This window comes from Pleurodeles waltl, chromosome 5, assembly GCF_031143425.1.
Source record: "Pleurodeles waltl isolate 20211129_DDA chromosome 5, aPleWal1.hap1.20221129, whole genome shotgun sequence".
Taxonomy (NCBI): Eukaryota; Metazoa; Chordata; class Amphibia; order Caudata; family Salamandridae; genus Pleurodeles; species Pleurodeles waltl.
In genome coordinates this window covers 1,768,442,351-1,768,463,318 of record NC_090444.1, presented here as the reverse complement: position 1 = coordinate 1,768,463,318, position 20,968 = coordinate 1,768,442,351, and the positions used below count along the sequence as shown (strand labels likewise).

The window sequence follows — 20,968 nt, the reverse complement described above, 5'->3', positions numbered from 1 at the left end:
GAGCTTCTATATTGAGAGGACACATTATCGCCGGCTGGAAGATCAATTGTTTGTCGGCTACATAGGAAAGATGAAAGGCAAGGCTGTGCACAAGTGGACTTTGTCCTGGTGGATCATCCTCTGCATAAAGATCTGCTACGCCATGATGAACAAAGAGCCTCCTGAATGTATTAGAGCTCATTCCACTAGAGCTAAATCTTCCACTTCCGCTTTAGTTAGGAGTGCACCATGATTGACATTTGAAAAGAGGCAACTTGGGCCACCCTCCACACCTTTGCAAAGCACTATTGCTTAGACTCCAAAGTGAGCATAGATGGTCACTTTGCTCATTCTGTTTTGCAAGATTTGTTGGTACAAGCAGACAGGCACCCATCTCCGAGTGCAGGGCTGCTTGGGGATTCTGTTCAAAAGGTGAGAAATCCACTGGTATATGTATCCATCAGAAGAACAAGTTACTTACCTTCGGTAATGCTTTTTCTGATGTGTACAGTATCTACCTGTGGATTTCTCACTGACCCACCTGCCTCTCCGTTGATTGATTTTATATACCAAAAAGAAATCTATTTGTATGATGAAGTTTACAACAAGATGTGGTATTTATGATGCTGATTTCACCCGTTCGCCTCAAAGGAATAAAAATAAAAGTGGATGGAAACTGACGTCAGCATCCCAGCGAGGGCTTCCTATGTCTCCGAAGATGTCAGACGGAGTCTTGTGCGGAGCCGTGACATTATGATGTCCTCATCAACGTGGGAAGCTATGAAGAAATGCTTCTGTGGAATGGTGGCACATTTGGGATATTCAAAAAGTGAGGAATCCACAGGTAGGTACTGTATCCACCAAAAAAAGAAGATAAGTAACTTGTTCTTCTTCATTGTCCGAAAGTTATCCTGCCTATACTGATGTAACTTTAACCATCCTCCCGTACGCTCTTACCAAGATTGTCTCCACATCTTAGGAAATAATTTAAATTATGTTCTTCTACGTTATTCCTTGTCATTTTGCCAATTTATATGAAAAATGGTAAGTGTCATGTGAAATCAAAAGTAGGGCCTTGACCAAATATTATAAAAGCTGACAAACCATCAAAACTCAAAGTATGTTGAACTGTTGTCTATACCTTCTTTTTTTCAGGCTATATCTTCTTTTAAAACCAAGAAAAAAGGTTCTGCTTCCAACTCACCATCTCGAAGTGGAAGCCGCTCTCGATCGCGATCTCCTGGCAGAGGGCCTTCTCCAGGTCAACGTTCTTCTCCTGGTACACGTCGTTCTCCAGGCAGGCGTCATTCACCGGATAAAAGTCGATCTCCTGTCAAACTCCCTTTATCCGATCAACCATCAATACTTTCATATAGTTCATCTTACCAAAGTGGACATATCATAAAAGAGATTACAAAAGAAGACTTTTCGGAAATGAACTTAACACCATTGGTACCACAATTAATTTATTAATATTATCAAAGTATGCAAATTATGTTTACTTGACATGATGGCAAATTAGACAGGCACGTTTGTAGGGTAAAAGGGCATCATGGATGTTTGTGTGTTTGAGTGAGATTGATTATGAATCAGTGTTGCAACCTTTTAGGTGCAAAGGACATTTGTTTTGTAGCAGGCAAAGAGACAGATCCAAACTTTAAGATCATTGGCTTAAATGTATAACAGTAGTTTCTTCATTTACCAAGTCTTTTAGTCATTTTAATGATCTACATGTTTATTGTTTGACTTAGTACCATCTAATTATGGTGCAGTGCAGAATTAGAGAATGCTATGAGGTTGACTGAATTATTCTAAAATGACAAGATTTTCTGCATTGGATGGTTCATACATTTATATGCTTGAATTATTCGCAGTCATTAGGTTGGAAATTCTTGGTAGGAATTCTAAACTACCAATGACTAAATACGCTCTTTTAGCATTGCATTAAGTACATCATTGTATGATCATTACCAGAGATAACGAGGTGCAGATACTCAGACTTCTAGAGAATTCCAAAGGTCAGATTTTCTGCTACATGACTAGAGAAAGAACATCCTCCATAGCTCTGATATCAGCTTTGGTTGAAGAAAAGACCATCTCCACAATTTTCTTCCAGGGGATTCATATTAATAAAATCAAAAGACAGGTAGATCGAAGCTTGTACAGGAGGTACACTCTCCTTCCTGAATTCATACCAGGAAAAAAAAGCAAAGGATTGTACCCACTATCTGTTTTTTTTCACTTGGGTCTCTTACTCAAATAAATGACTCCTTTCCTTTGGTGGTATATATTTCCCAATGGAGTGCTTGTAGTCAATTGCTTCATCATTGGATCATGCCTCTCCCATAAAGTAAAACATTTTTTGTAAGAGGCATTGTGGGATCTATGCAGTGAGTGTCAAATTAAAATTGTCTTTGGTTCTTCAAAAAGACTTCCTTTATTATGACCAACAGGACCCGAGACAAGGTTAAAAACATATGAGATGTGTAGGGGCATCTAAATCAGGCATTCACATCCTTATAGATATTCAGCAAAAGGTCGACATGTGTCGTGAGGTCGGTGACTTTCTTCAGGATCAATAATATCTAAGATCCTTAATGTTCCTGAAGACACATTTTCCCCTATGGTATAGTGAGTTCTGTTAATCGTTTAGCAAGGGTCATGCAGTGTAATCCCCTAAAAACAAAAAAACAAAAAACAAATTAAACCGCAATAGTCATTAACAGATTTCAGATTCCTCTAAATCATATACTCCTGTGTTACCTCCTAATTTTCTATAGTGTGTACCCAAAAGATTTTTTAGTATTACTTATAAACTTCAAATAGTGCCCCCAATTTTTTTGTTTGGCTGTGTCATTAGGAGACATCACCCAGCCCGTGTATGTTGTCCAGCTGGAATATCTCCTTTAAAAATGGTATGACCTCATGAACAGGGACACCTAAGATTTAAAAAAAAAAAAAAAAAAAAATATATATATATATATATATATATATGTTCAATGGCATGTGTAGCTGCAGATACACATGCTGTGCATTATCCTGCCATCTAGTGTTGGGCTCGGAGTGTTACAAGTTGTTTTTCTTCAAAGAACTCTTTTCGAGTCACAAGACTGAGGGACTCCTCCCTTTCGGCTCCATTGCGCATGGGCGTCGACTCCATCTTAGATTGTTTTCTTTCCGTCATCGTGTTCGGATGTGTTCCTCTTCGCTCCGTATTTAGAATCGGGAAAGTTTGCTAATTATCGGAAAATTCGACGGTATTGTTCGCGCTCGGTACTGGTCTAGTGTTAGTACATCGACACCGATAGAAGAAGCGTTCCAGCGCCCCTTCGGGGCTTCCACTCTTCAGCGGGGCCTGGTCGGCCCGACCGCATCCATCGTCAAAACTCATGGACGGGACCCCCTTCCGCTTCTGCCCGAATTGCCACGCGAAGTATCCTTATACAGACCAACACTTGGTCCGTAATCTGTGTCTATCACCGGAACACAGGGAGGATACTTACGAGGCCTGTCGGGCATTTAGATCGAAGAAGACCCTACGCGATCGAAGAGCCAGAAGACTTCAGCTGGCGTCGACACCAGCCGAACAGATCGACGTCGAGGAAGAGGAGAGAATCTCCATTCAAGAATCGGACTCGGACGACTCCAAAAGTGAGCAACCGAAGGCACAGCAAAAAACTGTGAGTAAACCTGCCCCGGCCAAGACTCACTCCAAAATTATAAAGGCCAAGGGGATGCCACCCCAGGCCATGGCTTAACCCGAAAACACGGTGACCAAATATCGGCACTGAAAAAGGCCTCCCAACAGCCGAAGACATCCGACTCCAGTCGATATACCGGCTCCGAACCATCTCGACACCAAGAGTTCGACACCCCCAAAGTAAAAAAGGTTTCCTCGGACCCGAAAAAGACCGTTCCGAAACCTTTGGTGTCGAAAAAGACAGCCTTGGAGCCGATAATAGGCTCCTACACAGAAGAGCACGGACTTTCCAGCCAAATGCAAGAGCACAGATTTAAGCAGGAATTAAGTATGGGAGAGCCAGACCATACTCAAAGGAGGCTGCAGATCCAGAAAGAGACTGGTAAAATTCAAACTCTCCCTCCAATAAAAATAAAAAGAAAGCTAGCATTTCAGGAGTCAGAAATGCAGCCAAAAGTGGCTAGAGACAAAACACCACCACCAAGGTTTTCGCCACAGCCTCCTCCACTGCACTCACCACAGCTGTCCCCGGTAACAACACCCCCCAATGCAGTCACCAACACACACTGGGATGACACAGGATGACCCGGATGCATGGGGCTTATGTGATGCACCGGTCTCTGACAACAGTCCTGATTGTTACCGGCAAGACCGTCACCTCCAGAGGACAGCACTGCATATATGCAGGTGTTATCAAGGGCAGCTACTTTCCACAATGTAGCAATGCATGCAGAGCCGATAGAAGATGACTTCTTATTTAACACCTTGGCATCCACTCACAGCTCTTATCAAGTTTTGCCAATGCTCCCAGGCATGCTCAAGCACGCCAAACAGGTTTTCCAGGACCCAGTGAAAGGCAGCGCTATCACGCCTAGGGTGGAAAAGAAATATAAACCTCCCCCAACCAACCCTGTGTTTATAACACAGCAACTGACACCAGATTCGGTAGTCGTGGGAGCGGCCAGAAAGAGGGCAAACTCCCAATCATCAGGAGACACACCACCGCCCGACAAGGAAAGTCGGAAATTCAATGCTGCGGGCAAACAAGTGGCAGCACAGGCAGCCAATCAATGGCGGATTGCCAATTCACAGGCTCTACTGGCTCGCTACGACAGGGCACACTGGGACAAGATGCAACATATAATACAGCACTTGCCCAAGGAACACCAGAAACGTGCCCAACAGGTTGTTGAGGAAGGACAAGCGATTTCCCACAACCAAATAAGGTCTGCACTGGACTCGGCAGACACAGCAGCACGGACAGTGAACACTGCGGTAACCATTTGCAGGCATGCATGGTTACGGAGCTCAGGTTTTAAACCGGAAATCCAGCAAGCTGTGCTAAATATGCTGTTTAACCAAGAACAATTGCTTGGGCCGGAGGTGGACACGGCAATCGAAAAGCTAAAAAAGGACACAGACACGGCTAAAGCCATGGGCGCGTTCTACTCCCCACAAAGCAGAGGCACTTTTAGAAGACCACAGTTTAGAGGGGGGTTTCGTTCCCAAACCGCAGAGCCTTCCACCTCACAAGCCAGACCCACATATCAGGGGCAGTACCAGAGAGGAGGGTTTCGAGGGTCATACAGGGGTGGACAATTCCCAAAAGCAAGGGGGAAATTCCAAAGCCCTAAAACACCTCAAGCCAAACAGTGACTTCAATGTCACAAACCCCCAACACTCAACACCAGTGTTGGGGAGACTTACCGCATACAACCAAAACTGGACAAACATAACTACGGACGCATGGGTCCTAGCCATTATCCAACATGGTTATTGCATAGAATTCATAAATTTCCCACCAGATGTGCCCTCAAGAGCACACAATGGGGGTTATTCCTACTTTGGAGGAGGTGTTAATTCGTCCCAAAAGTGACGGAAAAGTGACGGATTTACCACCAGCCGTATTACGAGTCCATTATATCCTATGGAACTCGTAATATGGCTGGTGGTATATCCGTCACTTTACCGTCACTTTTGGGACGGATTAACACTCCTCCAAAGTTGGAATAACCCCCAATATGTCCAAACAACACTTAGACCTGTTACAGCTAGAAGTCCAAGCATTGTTACAAAAACAAGCAATAGAACTAGTACCCAACCATCAAAAAGGAACAGGTGTCTACTCCCTGTATTTCCTAATTCCAAAGAAAGACAAAACGTTGAGACCTTTATTAGACCTCAGGACACTGAATCTCTACATCAAACCAGATCACTTCCACATGGTAACACTTCAAGACGTAATTCCCTTGCTCAAAAAACAGGACTACATGTCAACGTTAGATCTCAAGGATGCATATTTCCACATACCCATACATCCTTCTCACAGGAAATACTTAAGGTTTGTAATGCAGGGCGTGCATTACCAATTCAAGGTGTTACCATTCGGGATAACAACAGCCCCAAGGGTATTCACAAAATGTCTTGCAGTAGTAGCCGCTTATATAAGGAGACAGCACATGCACGTATTCCCATACTTAGACGATTGGTTAATAAAAACCAGCACTCAGCAACAGTGCCTTCTTCACACGCAATACGTTATAGAAACTCTACACAAACTAGGGTTCTCTATAAATTACCAAAAATCACATCTACAACCATCCCCAGTACAACAATACTTGGGAGCAACACTCGACACACAAAAGGCGATTGCCATTCCAAGTCCACAAAGGGTACAAGCGTTCCAGAATATAATATTAAACATGCAGCCAAACCAACAATACCAGGTGAGGTTTGTAATGAAACTTCTAGGCATGATGTCTTCATGCATAGCCATTGTCCCAAGCGCAATACTACACATGCGGCCCTTACAACAGTGCCTAGCAAAACAATGGACACAAGCACAGGGTCAACTCCAAGATCTAGTGTTGATAGACCGCCAGACACACTTCTCGCTTCAATGGTGGAACCCTATAAATTTAAACCAAGGGAGGCCATTCCAAGACCCAGTGCCTCAATACGTGATCACAACAGATGCTTCCATGATGGGGTGGGGAGCACACCTCAACCAGCACAATATACAGGGACAATGGAACATTCAACAAAAACTACTGCACATAAATCATTTAGAACTGTTGGCAGTGTTTCTAGCATTGAAAGCATTTCAACCACTGATAGCCCACAAGCACATTCTTGTCAAAACAGACAACATGACAACAATGTATTACCTCAACAAGCAAGGAGGGACACACTCCTCACAACTGTGTCTCTTGGCACAGAAAATTTGGCATTGGGCAATTCACAATCATATTCGCCTAATAGCACAATACATCCCAGGTATTCAAAATCAGTTAGCCGACAATCTCAGTCGAGATCACCAACAAACACACGAATGGGAAATTCATCCCCAGATCCTACAAGATTACTTTCTACGCTGGGGAACACCAAAAATAGACCTATTCGCAACAAAGGAAAATGCAATATGCCAAAACTTTGCATCCAGGTACCCACACCCTCTGTCCAAGGGCAATGCGTTATGGATGAGTTGGTCAGGGATATTTGCTTATGCTTTTCCCCCTCCCTCACTCATTCCTTATCTGGTAAACAAACTGAGTCAAAACAGACTCAAACTAATACTCATAGCACCAACCTGGGCTCGCCAACTGTGGTACACAACACTGCTGGACCTCATGTCAAATTACCAAACAGACCAGATCTGTTAACTCAACACAAACAACAGATCAGACACCCGAATCCAGCATCGCTCAATCTAGCAATCTGGCTCCTGAAGTCTTAGAATTTGGACTCTTAGACCTTACACAAGAATGTATGGAGGTCATTAAACAAGCTAGGGAACCTACTACAAGACATTGTTACGCAAACAAATGGAAAAGATTTGTTTACTACTGCCACAATAATCAAATTCAACCACTACATGCTTCTGCAAAAAACATTTTAAGTTACTTATTACACTTACAAAAATCTAAACTAGCATTCTCTTCTATTAAAATACATCTCACAGCAGTATCTGCCTATCTGCAGATTAAACATTCGACATCGCTTTTTAGAATCCCAGTCATCAAAGCATTTATGGAAGGAATAAAAAGAATCATACCCCCGAGAACACCACCAGTCCCTTCGTGGAACCTCAATATTGTATTAACACAACTCATGGGACCACCATTTGAACCCATGCACTCTTGTGAAATGCAATACTTAACTTGGAAGGTAGCCTTCCTAATAGCTATCACATCTCCTAGAAGAGTAAGTGAGATACAAGCATTTACTATACAATAACCCTTTATACAAATACATAAACATAAAGTGGTTTCTCCGTACAAATCCCAAATTCTTACCAAAAGTTATATAACCATTCCACCTAAACCAAACAGTGGAACTCCCAGTCTTCTTTCCACAACTAGACTCAGTAGCCGAAAGAGCCTTACATACATTAGACATAAAAGAGCAATAATGTATTACATTGACGGAACAAAACAGTTTCGCAAAACAAAACAATTGTTTGTAGACTTCCAAAAACCTCATGCAGGGAATCCTATATCCAAACAAGGCATTGCCAGATGGATAGTGAAATGTATTCAAACCTGCTATATTAAAGCAAAAAGAGATCTACCTATTGCCCCATAGGCGCATTCCACTAGGAAAAAAGGTGCCACAATGGCTTTTCTAGGGAATATACCTATGGCAGAAATTTGTAAGGCAGCCACATGGTCTACGCCTCATACAATCACAAAACATTACTGTGGATATGTGTTAACAACACAACAAGCCAAAGTAGGACAGGCTGTATTACGAACATTATTTCAGACAACTTCAACTCCTACAGGCTAAGCCACCGCTTTTGGGGAGGTTACTGCTTACTAGTCTATGCACAGCATGTGTATCTGCAGCTACACATGCCATCGAACGGAAAATCTCACTTACCCAGTGTACATCTGTTCGTGGCATGAGACGCTGCAGATTCACATGCGCCCTCCCACCTTCCCGGGAGCCGGTAGCCGTTAGAAGTTGGATAAAAACTGTAAATTTGTAAATAAATATTATTTTAATACACATTATGTACATACATACCTACTCCATTGCATGGGCACATTTAGTATATTCACAACTCCTACCTCACCCTCTGCGGGGAAAACAATCTAAGATGGAGTCGACGCCCATGCGCAATGGAGCCGAAAGGGAGGAGTCCCTCGGTCTCGTGACTCAAAGACTTCTTCGAAGAAAAACAACTTGTAACACTCTGAGCCCAACACTAGATGGCAGGATAATGCACAGCATGTGAATCTGCAGCGTCTCATGCCACGAACAGATGTACACTGGGTAAGTGACATTTTCCATATATATATATATATACATGGAAATATTATATATATATATAAATAATGTACACACACTGTGTGATCTGAGAGTCTTTCCATATACCCTAGGTTACCTCATCTTATTAAGAAAAAACACCTGCATGTAAATCGTTCAAGTGTTTGTAGAAACACCTTCTAAAATGTTGTCAAAGGTCCTCCTAGGGTTGTGTTAAAAACACAAGGGTCTCTTATTAGCACTGTATAGGATAAGGAAGGGTCAAGCCAAGCAGAAATGTTAAGGCGACCCTAAGTCTGAATTGCAGTGAAACAGAAGGGAAAGGGAAAATAAACTCAAACTGTTTAATTTTGATGTACTAATTATTTTGCTGTGGAATAAGGAAACCAGACTTTAATTTTTATACAGCATATCCCTGTGATTTGCCCTACGTAGGAATGACATACGGGAAGGTAAAGATACTGGTTGAGTAATCATTCTTTGACAATTTGACACTGCTGATGACTTAAAATGGGTTGAATTGGAAACTCTTGACTTTGTGGGTACATAGGCAGACCACAAACCTATAGAACGCGTTGCAATGGATTTACCGTCTGAATACTTTCCACACAGGATTGAATGATGATATCCCTTGGATGTCGGTCGCAAAGTAAGACCTAGAAGATGAGATCACTCCTTTTGAGTGGGAGCAATGAAAGCAGCCTGAAGAAGGAAGTGTTTACTCAATACGAATCAATGCAGAAAATAAGAGTTGGAAGATTTTCTTCCCCGCTTCCCTTTTATTCTTCCCCTTGCTCTTCCTTTTTTCCCCTTCCCTCTCTGTTTTTCTTCTTTCCATTTTTCCTTTATTCAACTAAAAAACACTTTCTGATGGATACAACTACCTGTGGATTCCTCACCTCATGAATACTCCCATGGCGCCAGCATTCGACGGAAATCCTCTTACTAGTCTCTGCACGTCGACGAGGACGTCACTCTAGCCCACGCGACGCCGTCTGACGTCATACAGGCAATAAGAGGTCCTCGACGACGTGCGGACGTCAGTTCCCTTTTTTCCGTGCATTCGAAACGGTTATCTTCGAGGGAGCAACTGTTACTCTTGCGGTTACAGTGTATATCTTGCTGCGTAGTCTTTCGCTGTGGAAATAATGTCGCAGAGGAAGTCTGGATTTAAGCCTTGTCGTGAGTGTGGAGGCAAGATGTCGGTGACGGATCCTCATTCCGATTGCCTTTGGTGTTTGAGCTCCGACCACGACGTCTCGACTTGTGATTCATGTCAGCACATGAATCCAAAGGCCCTCAAGGAACGTGAGGCGAAGCTGTTTATGGCCAAGTCAAAGGGGAAACATCACAAGAAGTCTTCTTCCCTAAGACATCGGCGTCATCGAGACTCCCGGCGCTGTAGAGAATCTCGGCGTCATTCAAAGGAGACTCGCTCCAGGTCTCCGGATCGGCGCCGAAGGACATGGGAGGTCAGTCCCACGGTTACGCCGCATCCTTCGACGCCGTTGCCCTCTCCGGCGTCTCCAACTTCACCTGGACAGGCGTCGGTGATTGAGGTATTGGAGCCTCAAGTGTTTTCTCCGGCGCAGACGCCGAGGCCGGCGTCGGGGTCGCCTCCGAGACAGGCACCCCAGTATCCGGCTTTTCCCACCCCTGGAGCCAATAGTTCCGCATTCTTGAATGCGATGTATGCCATCTTCCAACAGATGGCTCCAGGGGGTGCTCCGGCTGGGCCTTTGGCCTTTTCTTTGGGTGATCCTGCGCCTCTTCGGCCGGCACCCTTTATGCCCTTTCTCCCGTTTGGGAACGTGGGCTCGGCGCCACTGTCGGCGCCGGTGGCCGCTCCGGTGGCTTCAGAAGGATTGGCCCCGGGGATTTCCATCCCGTCGACGTCGGGATTTCGGCCTGTGACTCCGGTGGGTCCATCTGCGGCAGTTGCTCTTCCGTCGGCGCCGAAGTTACCTGTGGCGCCGGATGCGGCGTCGGTGGCTTCTGAAGATCGGCGCCGATCTTCGACTTCGGCGGAGGCATTGTCGACTCCGCGTATTGAGCAACGACTTCATTCAAGGAGACGTGCTCTCCGTGTATTAGAAGAGCAGGAGTACCAACGAGCCCTAGAGGAAGGAGAGCTAGAGGACTCGGGTGATGGGCTGCGTGGACTGGAGTCGGCCAGTGGGCTGGACACTTCCCCTGAGTGGGACCTTTCGTCCCCGGGGGAATATACTGAGGAGGCTGCTTCCTTTCATGCAGTGGTACGGAAGGCAGCTAGTTTTTTGGACCTGCCTTTGCCGGTGGTGGAGGCAAAACAAAACCTTTTGACAGAGGTGTTACATCCGGCCTCAGCCGCGGCGGAGCCTCTGTTACCATTTAATGACGCTCTGCTGGATCCGGTGTTAGAGGTGTGGAAGAGGCCGGCATCTTCCCCAGCAGCTCACAGAGCCGTGGCCAGGAGGTATCGGACGGCTCCAACTGACCCTGGTTTCCTATCTAGGCACCCTACGCCGGAGAGCTTGGTGGTGCAGGCCTCCTGTTCGTCCAAGTCAGCGCCTGGTTCTTTTCCGACGGTGCCTGGGGACAGAGATTCAAAGAAGCTAGAGGCGCAGTCGAAGAAGATTTTTTCATCCTGCAGTCTGGCGTTAAAAGCCACCAATGCAACCTGTATCCTGGGAGGTATATTCATGCTCTGATGGATGACATTTCCTCTTCGTTTACAGAGCTTCCCCAGGGTCTTTTGGATCTTGTCTCAAATGCCCAGGCTGCTGCGACCCAAATTATCCAGACGGGACTGGATACCACCGACTCGGTAGCCAGGGCAATGGGCACAACTGTGGTGGCAAGGAGACAGGCCTGGCTCCGTAACTCGGGCTTTTCGGCAGATGTACAGTCCACATTGTTGGATCTCCCGTTTGATGGGGACAAACTGTTTGGAGCTAAGGCTGATTCGGCCTTGGAACGTTTTAAAGAAAGCAGGGCCACGGCTAAGTCGTTAGGGCTCCAAGCTCCTTCTTCCACGGCCTCTTCCAGATTCTTCAGGAGGTTTCGTGGATTTGGGCGTGGCTCTTCCTCCTCTTCCTTTCGGGGGAGATATCAGCAACCTGCTTCTTCCCATCCCTATAGATCTTTCAGGGGGAGAGGTAGGGTCCGCACCAGAGGAGCCTCTCAGCAGCACTCTGCCTCTTCCTCATCCTCTGGCGGGGTGCAGCAGGGGAAGCAGCCTTAGGCTTCCACCATTTCCCACTCACTCCTCTCCTGTAGGGGGAAGATTACAGCATTTTCTCACCAAATGGAAGACTGTTACATCGGACACTTGGGTTCTCAGTGTTGTGGGAAAAGGCTACACCCTTCCCTTTCGGGAGTTCCCGCCCCTCATCCCGCCCCGCCCTTCGTATTGTTCAGAAGAACACCTCCTGTTGCTAGAACAGGAGGTGCAAGTCCTCCTTTCAAAGGGCGCGGTGGAGTTGGTCCCAGAGCAGGAAAGGGGTCGAGGAGTTTACTCAAGGTATTTCCTGATTCCCAAGAAGGGTGGTCGTTTGAGACCAATTCTGGACCTGAGGATCTTGAATTGGTTCCTCAAGCAGGAAAAGTTCAAGATGCTGACCCTAGCACAGGTGCTTTTGGCGTTGAACATGGAAGACTGGATGGTGTCTGTCGACTTGCAGGATGCTTACTTTCATATCCCGATACTCAAGTCACACAGGAAGTATCTCCGGTTTGTGGTGGGATCGCAACACTATCAGTTTGCGGTCCTTCCGTTTGGTCTTACTTCAGCACCTCGAGTCTTCACGAAGGTGATGTCGGTGGTTGCGGCAGAACTCAGAAGGAAGGGGATAGCAGTATTCCCTTACTTGGACGACTGGTTGATCAAAGCCAAGTCCCCGGAGCTTGTGTCGCATCATCTGCAGTCAACAACCCAGTTGTTGTTCGACCTGGGTTTTTCGGTGAACGAGCCCAAATCTCACCTAGAGCCCTCTCAGCGCCTCCTGTTCATAGGGGCAGTACTGGATACAACATTGGGTCGGGCCTTTCCTCCGCCTCAGCGGATTCAAGATATTCAGGATTTGGTTCCAATGTTTCGAAATGGAGCGGTAGTTCCAGTCCTCAAGGTCCTTCGTCTGCTCGGTCTTTTTGCCTCCTGCATTCTGTTGGTCACGCATGCTCGCTGGCACATGAGGGCTCTTCAGTGGTGCCTCCGAAGGCAGTGGTCTCAACTCAGAGGGGATCTAGAGGGTACTGTCAAGATCTCCAGAGATGCTGCTGTGGATTTGAAGTGGTGGATTGCAAGCAACAATCTTTCACAAGGAAAGCCGTTCCAGCAGTCGCCACCAGTGACCACAGTCATAACGGATGCTTCCACTCTAGGGTGGGGAGCTCATCTGGGGGATCTGGAGATCAAAGGTCTTTGGTCTCCAGAGGAACAGATGTTTCACATCAATCTGTTAGAGTTACGGGCTGTACGTCTGGCTCTCAAGGCCTTCCTCCCTTCCCTTCGTGGTCAGTCGGTACAGGTCCTAACGGACAATACTACCACGATGTGGTACATAAACAAGCAGGGAGGAGTGGGGTCGTACCTTCTCTGCAGAGAAGCTCTTCGACTATGGTCCTGGGCAAAGGACCATCGGATTTGCTTGATAGCAAACCATCTGGCCGGAGTTTTGAACGTGCGTGCGGACAGTCTCAGTCGCCACTTCTCGGCAGACCACGAGTGGCGTCTCCATCCAGATCAAGTCCGTTTAATCTTCCAGAGGTGGGGGTTTCCTCAGGTAGATCTGTTCGCCACTCGAGAGAACGCGCATTGTCCGTTGTTCTGCAGCCTTCAGTATCCGATGCAGGGAGCGTTGGGGGACGCGTTTCAAATAACCTGGTGCGGCCAGTTGCTTTACGCGTTTCCTCCCATACCCTTGATTCCTCGAGTATTGAGGAAGATTCGCCAAGACCGGGCTCTAGTAATCTTAATAGCTCCGGATTGGCTAAGGAGGGTGTGGTACTCCGACCTTCTCCAACTCTCAATGTGCCCGCCGCTCCGTCTCCCTTTCAGGGCAGACCTCCTCTCGCAGTCGCAGGGGCAGGTTCTACACCCCAACCTCCAGAGTCTGCACCTACATGCCTGGAGATTGAACGGGGCAACCTGAGTTCCTTCTCTCTCCCGCCTGAGGTAGTGGATGTTATATTAGCGGCCAGGCGACACTCCACTAAATCTATCTACGCTAATAGGTGGTCTAAATTTGTTGCGTGGTGTGGAGAGAGGCAGATTGATCCTTTGCATGCTCATCTATCGGACGTTTTGTCTTTTGCTCTATCTCTGGCGCAGAAAGGTTGTGCAGTGGCTACCATTAAGGGTTATTTATCGGCCTTGTCAGCCTTCATATGTCTTCCAGACCAACCATCTTTATTTAAATCCCCTATTGTTATCAGATTCTTGAAAGGTCTTCTAAATCAATATCCTCCAAAGCCATTCATTATGCCGCAATGGGATTTGTCCTTGGTCCTGACTTTCCTTATGGGGTCCCCTTTTGAACCTATGCATTCTTGCCCCTTGAGGTATTTGGTTTTAAAAAACAGTCTTCCTGATAGCTATAACATCAGCAAGGAGAGTGAGTGAGTTGCAGGCCTTATCAGTAAAGCCCCCTTATACAACTTTTTATGGGGATAAGGTGGTGTTGAGGACCAAGGCTGCTTTCCTCCCGAAGGTTGTTTCACCCTTCCATTTGGCTCAGGCAATTACTTTGTCCACGTTCTATCCTCCGCCTCATCCTTCCAAAGAGGAAGAAAGACTGCACCGTCTGGATCCAAAGAGAGCGTTGAGCTTCTTTATTGATAGAACAAAGGATTTCAGGCTGGAGGATCAGCTGTTTATTGGATACGTGGGCAAGAGGAGAGGAAAGGCAGTCCACAAGAGAACACTATCCAGGTGGGTTGTTCTTTGCATTAAAATATGTTACTCTTTGGCAAAGAAGGATCCTCCTGAGGGCATTAGAGCTCATTCCACCAGAGCTAAGTCGGCCACTTCGGCCTTGGCCAGGGGTGTTCCTGTGGTCGACATCTGCAAGGCCGCAACTTGGTCGTCCCTTCACACTTTTGCAAAACATTACTGTTTGGATTCTGAGGTTAGAAGGGACGGCCATTTTGCACGGTCAGTGCTGCAGGATTTCTTGGTTTGACCATTTAGGCACCCACCGCCGGGCGTGGTACTGCTTTGGGACTCTATTCATGAGGTGAGGAATCCACAGGTAGTTGTATCCATCAGAAGAACGAGTTACTTACCTTCGGTAACGACTTTTCTGGTGGATACATTAGCTTCCTGTGGATTCCTCACGGTCCCACCCGCCTCCCCGTTGCCTTTCTGGTCTTACCAAGTAATCCTTGAGTGCGCTCCTCTTGGTCTTTGAGGGTGCAATAGATGTGTATATAATATATTTATATATATGTATATATGTATATATCTTTGTGTATATACTTGGTGTGTGTATATATTTTAAAAGAGAAAGTTTTATATATATATTTATATAAAAAGATTTACAGTTATTCATACAATGTTGTGTGTTTTTACAATATAATGGGATGTTGCCTTGCTCTTTCATTGCATTGCCTGGTTGTTCTCATGCACGTAAAAAATGATTGGTACTGACGTCCGCACGTCGTCGAGGACCTCTTATTGCCTGTATGACGTCAGACGGCGTCGCGTGGGCTAGAGTGACGTCCTCGTCGACGTGCAGAGACTAGTAAGAGGATTTCCGTCGAATGCTGGCGCCATGGGAGTATTCATGAGGTGAGGAATCCACAGGTAGCTAATGTATCCACCAGAAAAGTCGTTACCGAAGGTAAGTAACTCGTTCTTCTTTCCAATTTCAGTTACAGCTCTTGTATGACTTTATGACAAAAAGTCCCACTTTCAGTTATAACGTCACTTATTTTTAATCCCAGTAGTAGTCCTTGTTTTACTTCATGACAATAAACAGTACTTATTCTTCACTATGACAGTTTCTGGGAATAGTACATGGTGATTTTACGAACCCCCATCCCCCATTTTTTGTTAATAAGGGTCGTAAAAACTCTGGAGGATTACTTAACTTACAAGTATCTCTTTCTCTCCTACTAACTATACTTTTATCTTTAAAAAAGACTTCTATCTGACATAGATATGAGTTTTGCTCCTCTAAAACAGCACCACTTTCCCTTGCCACGTAAACCTCTTCATCTCTTTTTTAGTTAATGTTTGGCTATAATCAATACGATATCACAATTAACAGGCCACTAGCATTACATATCCCTGTTTTGTGGGGCACCATCAGGGCCTTATTTCTATTCTTGCACAAAAGAGAAGCACATTATATTGGACAATCACAAGAGGTGCCAAGCACTAGTATGGTCTGCGTTGCACTGAATAAATAGTGCAGGCATATCTTCTCTGCTTCTCTCCCGTTCGTAATTTATCTTGTGCATTATTAATTTAAATGTGATAAATTCAAAAAACACCTTTTTCTTATTTATTTTTATTTTATTTATTTTTTTTACTTTTTGATTCCTCCAAATACCAGTAGCACCCCACCCCTCTCCCTTGTGCACTTATTATGTCTAGGAATCGACATTGACATAGTAGGGGCATATTTGCTCATGCATATGTGCCTTCACATGTACTATAAAGCACCCTGTGTTAGGACTGTAAGGCCTGCTATTGCTATTGCACATAGCATTTGGGGACATAGCACACAGGCTGTGTGCCTTGTGTTTTCAATTTTGGGATCACCTTTTCCCACAGCCTGCATTGTCAGTCTGCATACGGTTGGTGCGGGGTCCCTCAGAGTGGCACAAGTTGTACTGCATCTCGGAGGGGCCCTCTTCAGTACCCATGCTCTGAAGGGCCAGGTCACTTGGGGATCAAGTGACCAGGTGTTGTGTTTTATGGAAGGAACACTGGCACTGGCGACCTAGTTAGCAGGTACCCAGTGCACTTCAGTCGAATATGCATCTAAAAAACAGGCAAAAAGTGGGGGTGAGGTGTACTGCAACCAGAACCCAGCTCCCTACAGTCAAAGAGGAGAAATTCTATCATATGAGCCTACAACATTTGTGCCCTTTCCATCCAGCTCTAAAGTCATCCCTTCAGTCTTTCAAGACAGGGTCCATGCCTGTTCAAACAGACAGCAGAGCAGTGTATTATTTGAACAATAAGTGTGTGGGGGACTTAAAAGCAAGGAGAAATCAGCAGGAACGATGGAAAAAGCAAGGAGAAGGCACACAAAAACCTAGGGGAAAAAGCAAGGGGAAAGCAGTGAAAACAAGGGAAAAACAAGGAGAAAGCACACAAAAAACAGATGAAAAAGCAAGGAGAAAGCAGTGAAAAAGAGGGAAAAGCAAAGAGGAGGCACACAAACGGTAAAAAACAAGGAGATAGTAGTGTAAATGAGTGAAATACATGGAGAAGGCACTCAAAAAACAGGAAAAGCAATGAGAAAGCAGGAGCTAGAGTGAATCAGTAGCACAGGGAGAGCGGAACCTTTTTGTTAAAAAAATATTTGCAGCAGGTTTGCGGATCCACAGCAGATTTGCAGCAAAAATTTAAAGAAAAAACATTTTTGGCCCCTGGTGGGGTCCTTGTGGCTCCCTACCCCCAGGCCTGGGGGTGTGGTTCAGGGTTTTCCTACTCTGCCACCTTCTGTTTTTTTTTTATCTTTTATTTTGTAAACTTTTTTCTTGGGTGTCAGCTGAGACTGAGTCCCAAGAAGGCTGACGGCACTTCCTGGTTGAAGTGTTGGCAGCCAATTCCATCTCATCATGAAATCTGTTGGATTCGCAGAGGATCTGCGACCCTTGATGTGCACATTTCTTTTTTCTTTAATACCTCCAAAATTACTGAACCGAGTCAATCTGTTTGCACCACAATTGGAATCATGAAGATGGTGGTGTCTGTTGTCAATGGCGTTTTGAACTGATTATTTCACTGTTCTTTTTTTTTTTTTTTTTCCTAACACGCATCCCGGACGGAAGACGACTTTGATGGTTTATCCCAATTTTTGTCTGGCTTCTTCCTTCCCAGTTGGAAAAATTCACCATTCATCACAACGTTTTACATCAACAGGCTATTGCATCCCATCCACGGGTAGCTCCCAGTTGCAGGCGGACCATGAACTCCTGCGGGAGCTGAAGGGACTGTGGAAGTAAAAGTGGACTGCTGCAGGCCCTAAACACAAGTACCTCAAGGTGGTCAGCACACCATTGCTCTTTTGTGCGACGGTCCTCTACATGAGGACATGTTGGGAAACAGCCTTGGTATTTCCATGTTTCTTCTTTGTCCCAGAATCCTCTGGAAAGGATTTCTGGGATAGTAAATACTGCCTGTTCAAATTTTGCACTTTATCCGTTCCTTCCAGTAAGATGTTCCCAATCCAACATGGTGGTCAAACTTCCTGTGATGTAATTCCTGTGCTGGACCTATATAAGGAAGGGTTTTTCATTCTTCCCTTGCGCTGCAGCACTCTAGGTCTCCTGTGGTGTGTTCCAGCACTCTAGTCCTTTGTCGGCTCTTACAAGAATCTTTAGTCTTCTCCTATTGGTTGGGTCCTCAGCCTTGTTCTTGCCTCAAAGTGCCAACAGCACCCAGAAGTCATCTCTGAGTTTTTTTACCTTCACTTTCTGCCTAGGCGTTTTTTGGGGATTTTATTTGTCAGCAGCAACATGGCTACTGGAAGGGATACCTTTTGCATCACAAACTGTGAAAATCTGGGCATCTGGTTCAGCTGGCAGCAAAAGACTGTCCGCCAGGTGAGGGCACTATGACACAAGCGTGGCATTAAAAAGTTCTGATTATGTTGGAACTGGGAGATTCAGCATAAAATCTCACTGAAAGAGAACAACCTGCCAGGAGTCACTAACACATGGGTGGATACTCTCAGCAGGATGGGAGGTGTTTCTCATGAGTAAGAGGTGAATTAAGGCATAGCGAACATGACCTTTTACCTTTGTGGCCATCTGACACTAGGGCCCTCATTCCGACTTTGACCGGCGGCGGTCGCCGCCGGCCTGTCGGGGGCCGCCAGAATACCGCTGCGCGGTCAAAAGACCGCTGCGGTAATTCTGACTTTCCCGCTGGGCTGGCGGGCGGCCGCCTTCAGGCCGCCCGCCAGCCCAGCGGGAAAGATGCTTCCACGATGAAGCCGGCTCGGAATCGAGCCGGCGGAGTGGAAGCTGTGCGACGGGTGCAGTGGCAAGCAGACAGTGAAATACTTGTAGGGGCCCTCTTACGGGGGCCCCTGCAATGCCCATGCCAGTGGCATGGGCACTGCAGGGGCCCCCAGGGGCCCCGCGACCCCCCCTACCGCCATCCGGTTCCCGGCGGTCGGACCGCCGGGATCTGGATGGCGGTAGGGGGGGTCGGAATCCCCTCGGCGGCGCAGCAAGCTGCGCCGCCTTGGAGGATTCAATGGGGCGGCGGTACACTGGCGGGAGACCACCAGTGTTGCCGGTCCGACCGCGGCTTTACCGCCGCGGTCGGAATCCCCATTGGAGCACCGCCGGCCTGTCGACGGTGCTCCCGCGGTCCTCTGCCCTGGCGGTCTTTGACCGCCAGGGTCAGAATGACCGCCTAGATGTGTTAGCCAGTCCATCACGCAGAAAAGGCCCGCTTTTTATCTAGCAAGCAGTGGCATCCAGGTTCGAAGAAAGATGCATTTTTGATAACATGGTACAGGACCTTTGCGCTCACTTTTCCATAGCTTCTTCTCTTTTTAGAGATCAGCAAATGTAATGCTAGCTAATCCTCATCGCACCTGCATGGGTCCTCCCTCCAGTATTGCTTCTCAGGAATTCTAAAAAAAATGATGCCCAAATATCTAGAGTCGTGGTCGGTCTCTACTACCCAGAGAGAATTGACAAATTCTCCATTATGACCTGGCTTCCCTTGCATTGTCAGCATGATTTCAGAATACCTGAAATTTCCACAATAAGGTAATCCATAAGGGTGGTGGTGTCACATTCTTTCTCTTACCCGAAATTCCTCTATCACCAAAATTTATCAAGCATATTAGAAACACTTGTGTAATTAGTACCTGGATAATGGTTTCCACCCATGTTCGATTTAGCCCCATCACATGTTTCTCTGTCTTCAACAGTCTTCAACAGTCTGGCCTGAGGTATGCCTCCACTAGGGTCAATTTAGTTCCAATCTCCAGATTTCGATGATCAACTGAAACTTTATCTCTGTTATCCACAAGGGTCATTAAAGAATTCCTTAGAGATTTTAGAGCCTTCGCACTTGTTAATCTTTCAGCTTATTCATTGGCGATTGACAGTGTTCTTCGTCATTTCATGAAACCACCAGTCAGACACATTAGTAAAGCTGTGTGTAGTTTGTGCTATGGAAGACTGCTTGTTTGTTAGCCCTGACATTTGCTAGGCGAGTTGATGGAATTCACACCTTTAGATCAAACCTTCTTTTTTGTGCTGCTGCCAACCCAAAATTCATTCTGAAAATACCTACTGACTTTCAGTTGAAAGAGCCACTTTTGTTCAAATAATGTTTCCAGAATCCTACTACAATTGCGGAGTGAATGCTGCATACCTTATCTGTATGCAGATGGTTTAGTCTACATTGACCTTCCATCAGTCCAGTGAGTTCTTCATAGTTTGTGACCACCCACCCCAAGAGCATCAGCTCTCAACTAAAGGAATAGTCTATCATCCTCTGTGGTCTGCTGTGGCAGTGCATTCTACAGGGGGAAGTGCTGCTACTGCAGCTTTTCATGCCGGAGTTCTTCTTTGAGGCATGGTTAGAGCCGCATTGTGGAAGACTTACCATACTTCTACTGCTGAAGTATAGATTCTATTATAAAATTAGGTCAGGTAACTTTACGTCATCTTTCCTAATAAGCGGAGGCTCTTCTCACATTTACGCATATACAGATATAATATGTTTATTAAAGTTACAGCATGCTATGATTAGATTGTATGTGGATTATATGGGATTAAGCAAAAATTTAGTGAGTTCATACAACATCAATTGTAGATACTTAACAAAGTTCA

General features: G+C 45.9%; 1 protein-coding gene across 2 annotated transcripts in view; it reads left to right on the top strand.

Moving 5' to 3' along the window:
• LBR (lamin B receptor) overlaps positions 1–20,968 on the top strand; it is a 489,903-nt gene that overhangs the window by 142,528 nt on the left and 326,407 nt on the right. For both annotated transcript variants that reach the window (XM_069236198.1, XM_069236197.1), the window contains exon 3: positions 1,135–1,431. In XM_069236198.1, coding sequence (XP_069092299.1) covers positions 1,135–1,431 — 297 coding nt within the window. The remainder of the gene's footprint in view (positions 1–1,134; positions 1,432–20,968) is intronic.